General features: G+C 47.3%; 1 protein-coding gene across 2 annotated transcripts in view; it reads left to right on the forward strand.

Annotated features, from left to right (window-relative positions):
* plxdc2b (plexin domain containing 2b) overlaps positions 1-12256 on the forward strand; it is a 55204-nt gene extending 42948 nt beyond the window's left edge. The window contains exons 8-14 of one of the 2 annotated variants that reach the window (XM_076161084.1): positions 2092-2187; positions 2411-2492; positions 5374-5434; positions 5908-6061; positions 9066-9104; positions 11532-11695; positions 12056-12256. In XM_076161084.1, the coding sequence (XP_076017199.1) occupies positions 2092-2187; positions 2411-2492; positions 5374-5434; positions 5908-6061; positions 9066-9104; positions 11532-11695; positions 12056-12175 (716 nt within the window). In that variant the 3' untranslated portion in view covers positions 12176-12256. Of the gene's footprint in view, positions 1-2091; positions 2188-2410; positions 2493-5373; positions 5435-5907; positions 6062-9065; positions 9105-11528; positions 11696-12055 lie in introns of both variants that reach the window. The other variant, XM_076161083.1, reaches the window with a different exon arrangement.
* The last annotated feature ends 2441 nt before the right edge of the window (positions 12257-14697 follow it).

Raw genomic sequence — 14697 nt, forward strand, 5'->3', positions numbered from 1 at the left:
GGGCTTGCGGGAGGTCGGCTGCTGCTCCAGGACTCGCCGTCGCTGAAATGTAGGTCAGAAAAGCTGCTGAGAGGACGATTCCTGCAGAGAACTATTATTGTCTCCATGCACAATACCTCAGTCGCTCCAAAATAAGCTGCCTGGGGCGTCTCTGGATCATTTCGTAGAAGGAAAATGTAAACAGATTTAGAGGCCTGTTTCATCCATGGAGCCGGTCCAGACCTCCATCCAGACCTCCATCCAGACCTCCATCCAGACCTCCATCCAGTCCTCCAACCAGACCTCCATCCAGACCTCCTCCAGTATATTAAATCTCAATCTGAGCTCGGAGGGAATCAGCCTCTGTAGCCAATTACCACATAGCAACACGGCGAGCGGGCGAGCAAGGGGGCGAGGGAGCGACGCCTTCTCAGCCCGCCGTGGGATCGCACCCTCAAATAAAACGTTTCACACCGTCTCCAGGCAAATCAGGCGCAGGTGCAGATGAGAGAGGGGAAGATTTGTGTGTGTCCTGTGGTCGGGGCCTTGTAATTAGAGGGTCAGGTAGCGTCGCGGCGTCTCTTCCTGTGTAAAGATCAAGGCTCAGACACACACACCCCCCCCCCTCTCTCACCCCAAGGCTACATTGCAGGCTCAGTGAATTATTCTTTAAATTACTTTATCACCTTGTCCCCTTTTTTAGTATCTCCTCACGCCCGTCCTTGAATTGAAACGGCGATTTTCCGAAAGCGAGAAGCTTAACACGGCGACCAATTACATCGCCGATTATAAAAGTGCAAGTGTGTGTGGCAGGCAGGCAGGCAGGCAGGCAGGCAGGCAGGCGGAGAGGAGAGCTGATGATGAGATCTAATGTGGCACAGATATCGACCTGACAAAACTCTCATCATGAGGTCGAGGCTGTATCCGCTCACTTAAACAGTCAAAGTGCTGCTCCGTGTTTGAGTTTGATGTTTCTTATACTTGTAGTAGATTTGGACTCCTGCGTCATTTCACTATTGATTTCTAACTCACAGTCTTAACTTCACATTTCTATTGACTCCCATGCACCGGTCTGAGGTGAATGAATAAGGCTGAGAGTATTCTTCCATTATATTCTTGAAGCTTGCGACATTATACTCTCCTCTGGATGTGGTTTTCATTTGTCTCAGGCCTAATTGAACCTCTTAACCTCCGCGTAATTAATGACACACTTTTTTTGTATATCCTCCCCATGTTTGATGTTATCAGTGGAAGCAGCTTAAATCCTCATTAGGGCCTGGTTGGTTGCGGAGGCAGGACGGAGTGGTAATCGTCCACCTGCAGCCCCCCGGAGCCTGGATCCAGCCCGGATGCAGCGTCCGGCCTCTTCCTCCGGCCCATTAGGGGGATAATCCCGAGAGGAAGAAGTGAGGGAGAGGAGAGGGAAGAAGGAGGGGCGCTGTCGTTCTTAGGTCAAACTGAGTTGGCTTTGCGGAACCTCAATGTTTCCGTTTCACACTCCAGATTATCGAATTTCAATTTTGTAGCTCATTGGTGGAGCGAATGTCAGGACGCACACTGGACCGCAGCTCCGATTGCATTAAAAGCCTTTAATTGCAAAACTCTACATCACCAGCATCAACTCTCAGACCCAAGTGGCTTTTTGACTCGATGTTATCAAAGCATTTATTTAGTTCCATCTCCACTCCGGTCCCGGTGGGAGCGAACACACTGCCAGCATTGTCGCGGTCCTTCAGCCAATGATGTATCTAATCAATCTCAGCCATCTTGCCTCGGCTGATGACTTTCTGCTACAGATGACTGAGTGGGCGGCCTTTCAACAGGCTGTGATTGATATCGGCTCCTGGGGGAAATTGCTGGGCGAATGGTGGGGTCGCGTCTCACACGACCTGATTCTGCCTCCCAGTCGTCTTCGGGGACCGGCTTGTCCTAGTTTTAATCTCTGGATGGAGCGTTTGTGATGGTTTACTCTTTCTCTCTCTCTCTCTCTCTCTCTCTCTCTCTCTCTCTCTCTCTCTCTCTCTCTCTCTCTCTCTCTCTCTCTCTCTCTCTCTCTCTCTCTCTCTCTCTCTCTGTCTGTCTCTGTTTCTCTCTGCCCTCTCGCTAATCCAGATGTGAGGCGGCGGACCATCTACGAGTACCACCGGGTGGAGCTGACGAAGACGAAGATCACCAATTCTACAGCCGTGGAAATCCTGCCTTTACCCAGTAAGAAGAATTAATCGTATCAGCTTTTGCAGATCAATAATAACAATAACACTGTCAACTGAAATATGGCAAATCATTAGTCTGCAGGAGATCCTTTGCATAGATTCCTTATCATTAGACTGTCTGGAGACCTTTTCACCTGAGTGGAGCCTCAGGTGCTTGTCATGTTAGTGTATTGATTTGGTTAGAGGTCCGACCCGTCTTGACCTTTCTTCCTCTGCAGCTTGTCTCCAGTTCACCAGCTGCGGCGCCTGCGTCTCATCGCAGATCAACTTCAACTGCAGCTGGTGTCATCGGCTCAACAGGTGGGATTTTCTGCAGACACACACACACACACACACACACACAGACACACACCTTGTTGTTTTAAATAAGATCAAAGCAATTATAATTAGCTTGGAGGCAAATCTGCAGTTTATTGCCTCATTTCATTTGGATCCACCCAAGAGTAGATTCCTCTGATGGATGTTTCAGTCATTGGAAACATTTTACTCTGAGTTAAAAGATGGAACGATAGCTTAATGTAATCACTAAATAGCTTATTTGAACAGTGGTTCTGGTGACTCAGCACTTCTGGGTCGGCTCTGGCTCCAGCAGCACATTGCATCGTGCCAACACCTGGATCTTATCAGGCTCCTGCGGCCTCCTCCTCATACCGGCCCGGGCTGGTTCCCTACCGGTCTCTCCCCGCTCCTGTGGTTGAAACCAAATGAAACCAAACGTCCCTAACAGCTGAAGGGAATCAAGCGTCCACTGTGCGGGCCGGACAGCATCTCGCTCGCCTCGCGCCTCTCCTGTCAAACCCTTCACCGTCTCTCCCGGCGCTTCAAACGCGAGTCAATATTATAGCAGCGTACGGTTTGTTATTGTGTTTCCTGGCAGCTGAAGCATGAGCGGCGGCCGGGGTTTCGTTTGAGTCGGATGGGAAAGTTTGAAGACGGGAGTGAATATTAAAGGAATGCCGGCACACCTCTGTTATCGTTACATCGTTTATTTATGAATGTTTACCGGCTTGGAAATCTGCTGAAGATGATGTCAGGTCGTGTTCGCTCGGCTCACTCGGGAGCGGCCCTCGTCCATTTTGAATTCCTGACTCGTCAAATATGAATCTGCCGCTCTGTTCTTGTGGACTGGCTGGTTGCTCTGTGAGCGGACCTGAGTAATGTGCGACTGGTGTTTCCTCGAGACGCCCGACGCCTTCAGCACTCATCTCATTGTGTCACACTGTAATTGGAACTCTATCTGGTTGTTCGGCTGCGTGTCTCAAGGCCGAAAATTTAAAGGCGCGCTAATTAAAATAGCACAACGGCCTCGGATGAAAGGCGCCAACGTTTTAAGAAAACGACTAATAATGAAGAGGTAATTAACATCTTACAGCGTTGCAGTGGGAAGGTGAGAGCGTCCAAATGTCTGAGCTGAGTCACCTTGTGTGTGTGTGTGCGTGTGTGTGTGTGTGTGTGTGTGTGTCTGGGTTAATAAAGTACTCCTGCTGGACCGTAACTTCCAGTGCAGGAGGAAATGCAGGGATTTGCTCTCTAATCCACATCTGGTGTGCATCAAAACGCAGCCAGTTGAAAATGAATGATGGTCAAGCAGCAAATACTGAGTTGTAATAAGTTTAAGTCTCCTGGTTTCTTAAGAAATCATATTTACCTTGGCCTGAGAGGTTATGTTGACATCTGTGATGGTTTGGTTTGATGAAGAACCGACTTTACTGAAGCTTGGTGGGCAGGTTGGGAATCATCCGTGGAAGAACTCGTTTGATTCCGGAGCTGATCAAGGCACCAATGATCACATATAGCTTTGTCATTCAGTATGTTTTGGGATTGTTTGGCCTTGGCGGAGGTATGGGCTCTGTTGAGGGCCCCTCCAGTTTATATTTGAAGGAAACACTGAGTGAGGAACATTATGCAGTCGCTGCCTCATCTTCGTCTAAGCGTGCTGAGCTGCCATGACGGTGCAAAGTTAATCGAATGCTTTGACTTCTATGAATTTTAGATGGAATCTGGAGCAACCGGAGCGCCAGGAATGAAACTCCATCTCTCTCCTGCCAAACAGTGCAGAGAGACGAATCCCGAGCACAAATGTTCTCCCTCGTGGGTTCATTTATATTCAAATGAGGCGCCTCAGTCCATTTTTCTAATTAAGAGCACTGTAGCTCAGTGTGTTTGATGGCAGCTAATTTAGCCGGATGCCACGGAGAAGAAACAAAAACAAGAGCTTCCCACAGGAGCGAGACGGAGCAGATTCGCTCTGGGTCGTCTGTGTCTGAGGGGGAAGCAGGGGGGGGGGGGGGGGGGGGATTAACCGTTTCGCCTGATCACAGAGCTGAAGCTGAATTTTTAGGGGGAATAAAAGAAATGGGATGATTAAAGAGGTAGAAAGATGAACATAGAGCTGTTAGCATAACAATAGCCTCACTGGAGAAACCGGCCCTGCTGGACTCTACTGGACTCATTCTTCTTCTGGACAGTGTTTCAGCCTTGTGACCCGGCTGGAGGCGGAGCTATGGGAGACTTTCTGCAGGATCTCCAGCTTCAAAACCAAGTGAAAGCAGCGTGAGGCACACAGACCCAGACAGAGAGGAGTGATGGGAGAGTGGCGGGGTCACCAGTGGGCGAGTTATGATTGATGATTCATTTACAGCACGGAGGATTAGTTAGGTGCCCCCCCCCCTCTTGATAACACACTCCCTTTGAAAGTTATTAGAGGTCTGTGTTTGCTCCAACACCCCCACACCCAGGTGACCCACTGAACTTCCCCCTCGTAAATCCTGCATCTCCCCGCTCACTCTGGGAGGATGCAGACTCCAGACGGGGGGGGGGGGGGGCAGATGTTAGCCTGTCTGCACAGCGCCCAGCGGCATTCTGGGTAGAAGACACAGTGTTAACGTGCGTGCTGCGTTCAGATTAGCCGACCGAGCTGTGAGTGAGACGCCCACATGGAAGCAACTGTGTTTGTTTGTCTTTAACCTTGACTGATTTTGAAGTTTGGCGAGTTTTTCTTTTAAAGGGAAAAGTGGATCATATTTTGAGAATCTTTAGAAATCTTTCTAGGGCAGTCCTTTGATGCTTTATGGGCTAAACAATCAATATCAGATCTATAGCTATATCAATAACGTATAGATCCATAGATGATTTAGATCCGGCTTAATGTTCTGCCCGTGCTTTGTGTCATTGTCCTCAGATGTTCCAGTGGCTTTGATCGCCATCGACAGGACTGGGTGGATAACAGCTGTCCAGACGAGGTGAGAGGTCACCATGACAACAGAGGCTCTTAAAGGGATACGCAGGCGATTCAGTATCGCTATAAAGTGATGTGATAATCAGAGTGTGTGTGAGGTGCTGAATATGTTTGAGTTTCCTGTGTGTGTGTGTGTGTGTGTGTGTGTGTGTGTGTGTGTGTGTGTGTGTGTGTGTGTGTGTGTGTGTGTGTGTGTGTGTGTGTGTGTGTGTGTGTGTGTGTGTGTGTGTGTGTGTGTGTGTGTGTGTGTGTGTGTGTGTGTGTGTAATATACTGGCTGTGGTGTGTAGCTGCCTGGATGATGAATGTGTTTTATTGCAGTATGCAGGGAGAACCCTCCTATATATCCTCCCTGTGCATCTACCACACACACACACACACTCGCACATACACAAACACATACACACACACATTATCCTCCTCTTGAAATATTGCACTCACACATTAACCAAATTCCTCCTCTCCCTCGCCCTCTCAGACCAAGGACAAACTGTGCGACGTCATCGACACGACAAACCTTTATCCCTTCACCACAACAGTCGTCGCCAAGACAACGTCCAGGGGCAAGGAGCCCACCGACGGCGGGGACTCGTCCTCCACCGCCCACCCTCCCACCACCGCCCCCACCGAAGGTAGGACACGCACACCGGCATCGGGCCACGAAAGGAGCGCCATGTGAGGGAGCGCTGAGTGGCTGACGGCCGCTCTGGCGCTCTGGCAGGATGTTAGACGAAGAGCGTTTGCAGGAGCTGCTCTTTGTCTTTACAACACACACTACACCAGACACTTTTTTGAGTTTTGCAGCGTGCTTAAATGCCTCACTCTCCACTTAAGCTTAAAAGAAGAATTCATCCCAGATGGCAGGCGGCGAGGCGCAGAGCAGCAGCTGTGTTTGCACCGACGTATAAACAACACAAGACTGAACGAGGACAAACTTTAGCACGCACAGAACAAACCTCACGTCTGCTTTAGCTCTGATTCCCCATCAGTCTTTCATACGACATGTTTAGGCTCCTCTGATATACTGAAATGATTCTCCTGCTAGTTCTTTTTAATCGTCAGACCTTTCGCTTTAATTAACCTCCAGTATTTCCTCCTGAAGATGCACAGGGCCTTTCTCTCTTAATATCCTGTGTTAGATTAGGCGCCGGCTTTCGTCAGAGTAAATGGAAAGTGACTCTGCAGCCATTATGGAGCTGAATGGAATTTTGCTAGATCTGATCCAGATACGGAGGCTGTCTGAGGTTCGCTCCTCTCTGCTGTCTCGTTTTACAGTAGAAGGGGATTTTTGGAGCGTGTGGAGCCCCGGAGCTGAGGCTCTTTAGAGCAAAGACAAATCATCCGTGGTGAACTCTTTACAAAGTTATAGCTACACTGACATTATACAGTTTGGTCACAGAGAAACATTTGTAACCCTGTCAGCTATAAACAATCTCTGCAGTAACCTTATTGATTAAGCACTCAATATGGCTGTAAAACCAAATAAATCTTTATAAATGTGATTTTTGTTCTGACATTTGAAAATGCAAACTTTCCACTTTGACTGTGTGGAAGCGTCTTCTCCAACTTTAACACACACACACGATAGGAGTTGATGGATATCTGTAGAGCAAGTGAGAAGACAAATCTGCCAAAATATAGGAAAGTTAACATTGAGTGACAGCTGGGATCCTTGTTGAATACTTTAAAATCTCATCTACACTCAGGATTTAACTCCAATTTGACTAAAAATCATGAGAGAAGAAACCTTTAGGGAAATTGTTTGGCGTCTGCTGCACACCAGCAAAAGTCCACATGGTGGCGCTCTACCGATGAATGGGAAGTCCTCCTGCTGCATCGCCTCCTTGTTATGGAACAAAAAGGAGCAGACGGGATCCTTCTGCTGACGCTGGGGAAACCTTGAAGGTGCCCTCTGAAGTGTTTACCTGCGTTTCTTATTTCTCCTCTCCAGAGATGCAAAAGTTACAAGGTGGCAAAAATCCACTCTGCCAAGATTTCAGATGATTTTCCTTTTTATGGCTGCAGGTCAATCGGTCTGAGTAAACAGCTCGTTCATATGAATCCGCTCAGACGCAGCAGTATTAGCGTGGCGCTTAGTCAAAGATGATAAGAGGCTCGTATACGCCGCCGGAATAGAATCTGCAGATACGGCTTTTAGTTTAGAGTGGATACACACTGAGCGCACAACTCACCAGGCTAATGGACAACCAATCATCTCAGGGGTCCACTCCCCGTGATAGAGATGGGATGTACCTCACAGTGTGTTGTGACATGATGACATGTATACAGGGCCACAAATACATCACAGAGCTGCTGGAGAGACTTTCATGTTGTTAAAAGGACAAGGTGGAGTCCAGGGAGCGGTGGAGAGCCTGGGGACGATGCAGGCGGGAGTCTGAGATCAGTGCAGAGATGATAAAGGGGACTGGAGCATTGATGGTGGTGTAGAGAAGAGTTGATCAGTCCTGAGCTCGTTTAGACAGATTTTCACCTCTGAAATGCTCTCCAGCTTTCTGCTTTCAGCCCTGAGTTATTGCTTATTGTGTTTTCCATCTCAAACCGAGGCAGCGGGCCGACCTTTCCTCCATTGTTCCCTCATTCATCAATTTTGTAGGGTTGAGTTCAAATGGACTCTCTCTCTCTCTCTCCCCATCTATGTCTCCATCTCTCTCTCTCTCGCTTCCTATCTCTCTCTCTCTCTCTTTCTCTCCGTCTGTCTCTCTCTCTCTCTCTCTCTCTCTCTCTCTCTCTCTCTCTCTCTCTCTCTCTCTCTCTCTCTCTCTCTCTCTCTCTGAACCGCTGTGATTTCAGGGAGGAGTGTGAAAAGTGTCCAGCTGTGACAGCGACACTACAACTCAAAGCCGGAGTGCAGGCGAGCAGACATGAGAACACAGATAAAAAGTGTGTGTGTGCGTGTGTGTTTATATCAAAGGAGGTCAAGAGGTCGCCCTGTGGTATTTGTTTTGTAGCTGAGGCTGTGAAGTCCTCTGACTGTCTGACACATACGGCGGATCAGTTTCCCCTCCCGGCTCTTGCTTGTCTATTCAGCTGCAGGGGTCAAAGGTCAAGTTAGACAGCCACCACCAATGCACGTGCTGGTGTCCCCTGAAGGAGAAGAAGCGGAGAACGTTTCTGTCTGTCCCCTCTCAATCAAATGAAGTGTTTTGGGTCAATTGTCACAAAATTATAAATGCATGATGTCGTAACTGGAATCTGTCCAGGAACCAAACTGCATTCACTTCTCTTATTCCTCTATGTGTGTCTATATATGTGTGTGTGTGTGTGTGTGTGTGTGTGCAGTTTGCATCCTATGCCATGTGTTACTGCCTGCTCCCCCTCCTGGAGAAGTGGGTCATGCCACATTTCCATATTTCACACGTATATTTAACCTCTGGCTGCCTCTGCTTGGTGAATTATGCATGAGGAGTCATTATATTCAACACATACATTTTTAATAGAGTCTTTAAGTGTTGTAAATTCCATGATGAAAGCCAGAAGGTCCACTAATGAACTGAATATTGTCCTTGTTTTGGGGATTTGTTTGTTTTGGCAACGCTTCCCAAAAAAGGAAACTACAAAGAGAAATGTTTCTTGTTAACATTTCATAGATTCGTTTTCTTTCTGCTCTTTTCACAGATGACACTAAGATCGCGCTGCATCTGAGAGACAACGGAGGTAGGTCTTCTGTTCAATAAGCGTCGTTGCCATGGCTGCTGCCGCCTTTCTGTCTGTGGTACATATTAGTCCCAAATTACTTTTGGAGCTTTTTGGAGGACACGAGCCGCGTGATGAACCTCATCCAGCGGCCGGATGAATGAAACGCCGGCCTGTCCGTCCTCAGCTCGCAGTAATCAGTCAAGTGTGTGTGGATGGATGTGTGGGAGAGCAGGGGGGTGGGGGGGCTGTGTGTCTGTCAAAGCTCCAGAACTGTAGATCACTGCTGTGTGTGCGTGTGTGTGTGATGGAGCTATTGGATTTTCCATAAAATGAGACGTGAGATTTTCATATCGGTCAGAATCAGAACGGAACTTTTTTTCTCTCTATTTGCTTAAAGTCTCTGTTACTCTTTAATGGTCAGTATGTGTGTGGGTGTGTGTGTGTGTATGTTTAGGTGCCTGAAGGTTCTCTCCAAACCTTCACACACCCACACACACACACAGTGGAAGTCTTTGATAATCATCCAGCCTGAACAAATCTGCAGCTACAGAAGACGTCTTATGGAAAATAGATTACATATAACAACAATAAAATAGAAAATGAATCTCCTCTTCTCCTCTCACCCACATAATGGAGGCTTTTATTATCTGGTTGGTGCATTAAACCTCTAAGTTATTTAAAACTCTGAGTGGATATCGTTTCCATGTTGATTCTGAAGCAATATTGTGGCGACTAATGACAAATAATTAAGAGCGTCACTGAGATTCACCACAGTCAGAAAACCTCCATTACGTCATCATCACATACTATAACAGAAAATGAATACAAACGTAAAAAACCTCTCTGCCACCTGCTCGGCTGTCATATCAGCCACTGGCACCTCTGTGACCTCTGACCTTTCACTGCCCAACAGCTGTGGGGACCATTCCCTCGAGCGAGAGTAGCGACCGCTCTCGCTCTTCATCGCCCATTTAAGAAGCCGGTGAATTATCAGCCTGTTTAGAACCTGGCGGGCTAAATTAGAGCAGGTTTGTGTTGTTGGATCCTAAGAGCCATTAGCCGAAGGAGAGAATGGCTCGTCTGACGCTGATGTGCAGCTAAAAAAGAAGCTTGGCCGGGTTTCTCTCTGCCCGTTGCTTCTAATGTATTTTATTGCCGTCCATTAGTGTTTACTGAGTCTCCTCGGGTTCTGGCAGTCATGAGGACAAAGGTAATGGCCGACCAATGTCAGTTCATTTGCCGATCCTGAGTAACCCCCTAAAGATTGATGAACTCCTGCAGAGAGTGTGTTGTTTTTACCACATTCGGTTTTATAGAAATTATACTTTAAGTTTGTGAAGTCTACCTGGCTCGGCTGTTGTTCTCCAAGCGGTAAAACCTGGGTCACATCCTCCTCCTGCATGTGGGAGCTTTGCCCTCCACACTTCACAGCCTCCGCCGCCACCGCCGCCGCCTCGTACACACACACACACACACTGGACAGGTTTGATCAGAGCTGTGAACCAGCCAGTTGCTCTATGGGCTGGAAATCAATAAGGCAGCGAGCCAGAGCAGAGGACCGCTTGGCTGAGGAGCACGGCGGCGGCGGCGGCAAGGATGGCTGCTAATTAAAGAGGGGAGGAGCCCCGGGGAGAGAGGGTTTAGAGAGAGGTGGGGATGAAATCTACAGCTCTAGACCTGCTGTAAGTCTGTAGAGAGTCTCCGAGGCCAACACACATGCTGCTCCTTCATAATCACGCCGTTAGTTCTCCCCCTACTATGAGGATGCACAAACTCTTACAATACTATTTATTTCCTTCTTCTTCCTGTAGCCAGATTTTACTCAAATTTGCATACGAAGAAAAGCGAGATTTTCAGCAGATCATGAAGAGGAAGGATCAAATCCACCTGCTGAGTTTGTGGTCCCAAGACAGATCCTCCATCGCTGAATGAAGACTTCTAAGGGCCATTGTGTGATAAATAGATCAATCTGTGGCTGTGTTTCCCAGGCTCTCCACGACTCTGAGCCGGGCTCCTCCTCCTCCACACTGGGACCCTGTGCTGCTCACCTTGGCGGGGGATTTAGTCCCATCCGAGTTTGTGGGGGAGGAGAGCTGCAGATGAATACCTAATCAGGCTGTAGAGGAGTCGTGCAACAGAGCCAACATCACCTTCACTAAAGAGCAAACTACATCCTGGGAATTTACTCCCAAAGAAGCCAAAGAAAAAGTCCTAATATGTGTGAAAATCATCTTTAAAACCTCATCAGCTCATTAAATAGAAATATAAAAAATCAGCACATCTGTGTTGACTTAGAAGCAAATGGTAGATGTGAGAGAAGTGGGTACTTATGAATGAAGAGTGCCCCCTACTGGCCAACAGAGGAACTGCCATTAAAATGTCTATCCACCCAAAGATCAAAACAAAAAGGTCTAAACTGGATTTGTTCTGTTTGTTTCTCAGCAGTGCCAGCAGACAGCACGGCTGAGAGGGCGACAGGCGCTCACCCTCTGCACACGGGCCTCATCCTGGGCATCCTCATGGTGATGCTGGTCATGATCGTCGGTGTGCTGGTCACTGTTTACATCTACCACCACCCCACGTCCGCAGCCAGCCTCTTCCTCATCGAGGTGGGCCAAGCTGAAGATAGTTTAGTGTTGTTAAACATAAGGCCTCCATGTTGTTGAGGGTCCGTTTGTTAGAGTGACACTTTATGACCTGCATGACCTCCAGGATAAGAACAGGTACAGAGTCTGCACAGTTTGAACAAAGTCACTCGAAGGAATGCAGATTTGTTTTTGAGACAGAGGTTTGACAGGGGGTTGATTGATAAGTTCTGAGCTTGTCAGAGGACCCTGTAATTATACGACAACATGCATCCTTATGTGTCAGGGCCAGAATTCAACCTATTGAAGATCATTATCTAAGCGTGTGTGTGTGAGTGTGTATCTACTAAACATTCCTCTACACTCGATCCCCCCTCCCTGCAGAGACGCCCCAGCAGGTGGCCGGCCATGAAGTTCCGCCGGGGCTCGGGCCACCCAGCCTACGCAGAGGTGGAGCCGGTGGGCCAGGAGAAGGAGGGCTTCATCGAGTCGGAGCAGTGCTGAGGGAGGAGGGGGCGTCCGTGTCCTCCTCCTCTTCCTCCTCCTCCTCTTCCTCTCCTCGCACCCACACTCGGGGGTGGGGGTGGGGGGGGTGGGGGGGGAAGGGGGGTGACTCAACCCGGGAAATGCCGACATTCCAGGAAACCGACGGGAGAGAGACTGGAAAATACTTTTTCACGGGGGAACCGAGCGCTTTAGCGACACTGGAGGGCGAAGAAGAGGAAGAAGAACTGAATCCAGACCAGCCCGTCGTCTTAAACTCCTGCTGGCAAGAGACTGACCTTTTTATGGGGGGAGGGGGCGTTGACATCATCGCCTACGTCATTTTTTTGGATTTGGTATAATTTAGGAGTGTGTGAGGCTGCCTGAAGCTGGTGTGTGTTGGGGGGAAGGGGGGGGGCAGGGGGAACTACAATATACAATCTATATTTTCAGAAACAATACAGTGAAGAGAGAGATTTCCACTTACGGTCGTCGTGGCGACGCAGTAAAGGCCTTCGTATATCCATCAGGTTTTTCGCTCGTTTCCCTTTTTTCTTTCCTCTCCATCGTCTCTGCGGGGGGGGATGTGACGCAATCGATAGTGTGGGAGAGGGGGGGAGGGGGGAGGGGCCTCTTAAAGTCTCACGCAACTGATCATTTAGTGTGTGTGTGGCGTTGGGGCCTGGTGTGTGTGTGTTCTTAATAGGTGACGGGCTCGCTCTTCTATCATTTATATTCTTTTGATTGATTGATCGTTCAATTGATTTCCAATACCGTTCAGTTCTTTTGTCCCCGTCTAGATTTTGCACAATTTTCTTCCACGCACACGTTTCTTTTTCTCTTTATTTTTTTTATATTTCATTTATTTTGACACGTGGTACTAATGCAAAACTGCAAGACAGGCGCTTGTGAGTGTGTACGCTGGTGTATTTTCTAACATGTGTGTGAGTGTGTGTGTGTATGAGTGAGTGAGTGTGTGTGTGTGTGTGCGCGTGTGTGTGTGTGCGCGTGTGTGTGTTTGTGCTCGTGTGTGTGAGTGGTTTCCAGTTTACGATGGGAGGTTCCACCTGCTGTACGGGTGCATATGTATGAGCTGGCTCACACTGGCCTGGTTGGAGTTTTTCCTTGATTTTCCAGTGTTTGTCTCCATGGTAACACCGTTTTTAATGGGCTCGTCCATACCTAAAACAATAATGTGTGTATATACGTATATATACGGAGGCCAAAACATTTGCAGATTCAGGTAAAGTCATGGCAAATCTATGTAGTACTGAAAACCCTTTGTTTCTTATGAGTGGCCTTTTTCTCTACTTTTGTTTTTTTACTTAAATGTGAATATTGATCTAATCATTGCTGTCACAGGCAAATCCTTAAACTGATTTCTGCTGTTAAATGTCACTTCAGACGAAAACACAAACCCATATTTACACCAATGATTGTCGACTCAGCGTTCTACTGAAAAATAAAACGTGCAATATGACACCCAGTTCAGTCTGACACGGGACGACCATCCGGATCCTTCCATCACATCCAGACCAAAGACTAATCAGTTTCGGTTCATGTTCCAATGTTTACCTCAGACTTCCCCACTCACTCTGCTTTCCATGACTCGGCACTCTTTCTATCTAAACGTACTTCACTGCAGTACTCGAGTATGTTTTGGGAGAATTCTTACTTTGTTGGAGTATTGGTACTTTTAAGATATATACTGAACGGTACTCCAATACTTTTTTCAAATACAGTATTTGGGGACCCGGTTTAAGTAATTGATAAACAGTTTACAAGAAAAAGCAGTAATTTTTTGAGGAAAGTCAGAATATTTCCACAACAAAATGATAATGTTACTACAAGAAAGTCACAGCGCCACAGCAGAACTCTTTGACATCGTACACTGAAGTATCAAAAGTGTTTTCTGGATAATAAGTGTACTTAAGTACAATTAACATGAAATGTTTTGGTTGTGTATTTTCTCTTATAGGCAAATGTCTCTGAAACTGAGTCGTTTTTGAAAGAGATTATCTGTACTTTTACTCAAGTACTTAATCATCACTGCATCTTAGTTATAGTTGTCGTACTTTACTTCGTGTTTCAGATTTATGGGCTAAAATGAACAAATGTACAATATTGTCGTATAAATCTGACATTGGATTTTAAATGACATGTTTTACCCAAACGACTGCATTCTGACACACACACAAACACACAAGTACTCTAATACCAAACTAGCACCCCATTAGCTCAACACAGATCCGTTTCGTGCTCGTGTTGGTTTCTGGCGTCTGCTCGTTGTTTGTTGCCACCTGAAACTGCAAGTGTTTTCATGAGCGCAGTAGACAGAACAAGTGTCCATCAGTGGGATATCTGTGTGTGTGTGTGTGTGTTTTAAACCAGTTCGATCTTAGAGACAGAAGTCTTCACTTTGCTTCACTGGATTTAATTGCTTTCCCTCCACTTTCTGGTGTTCTTTTAGGAGACAAACAGCAGCATGGTGGTGTTTGGAGGACAGATTACTGCTGTTCTTTACGCCTTCACTTGTGAGATAC

This window comes from Genypterus blacodes, unplaced genomic scaffold, assembly GCF_046128005.1.
Source record: "Genypterus blacodes isolate CSIRO-AG114 ecotype Tasmania unplaced genomic scaffold, CSIRO-AGI_Gbla_v1 ptg000110l_1, whole genome shotgun sequence".
In the NCBI taxonomy this organism is placed as follows: Eukaryota; Metazoa; Chordata; class Actinopteri; order Ophidiiformes; family Ophidiidae; genus Genypterus; species Genypterus blacodes.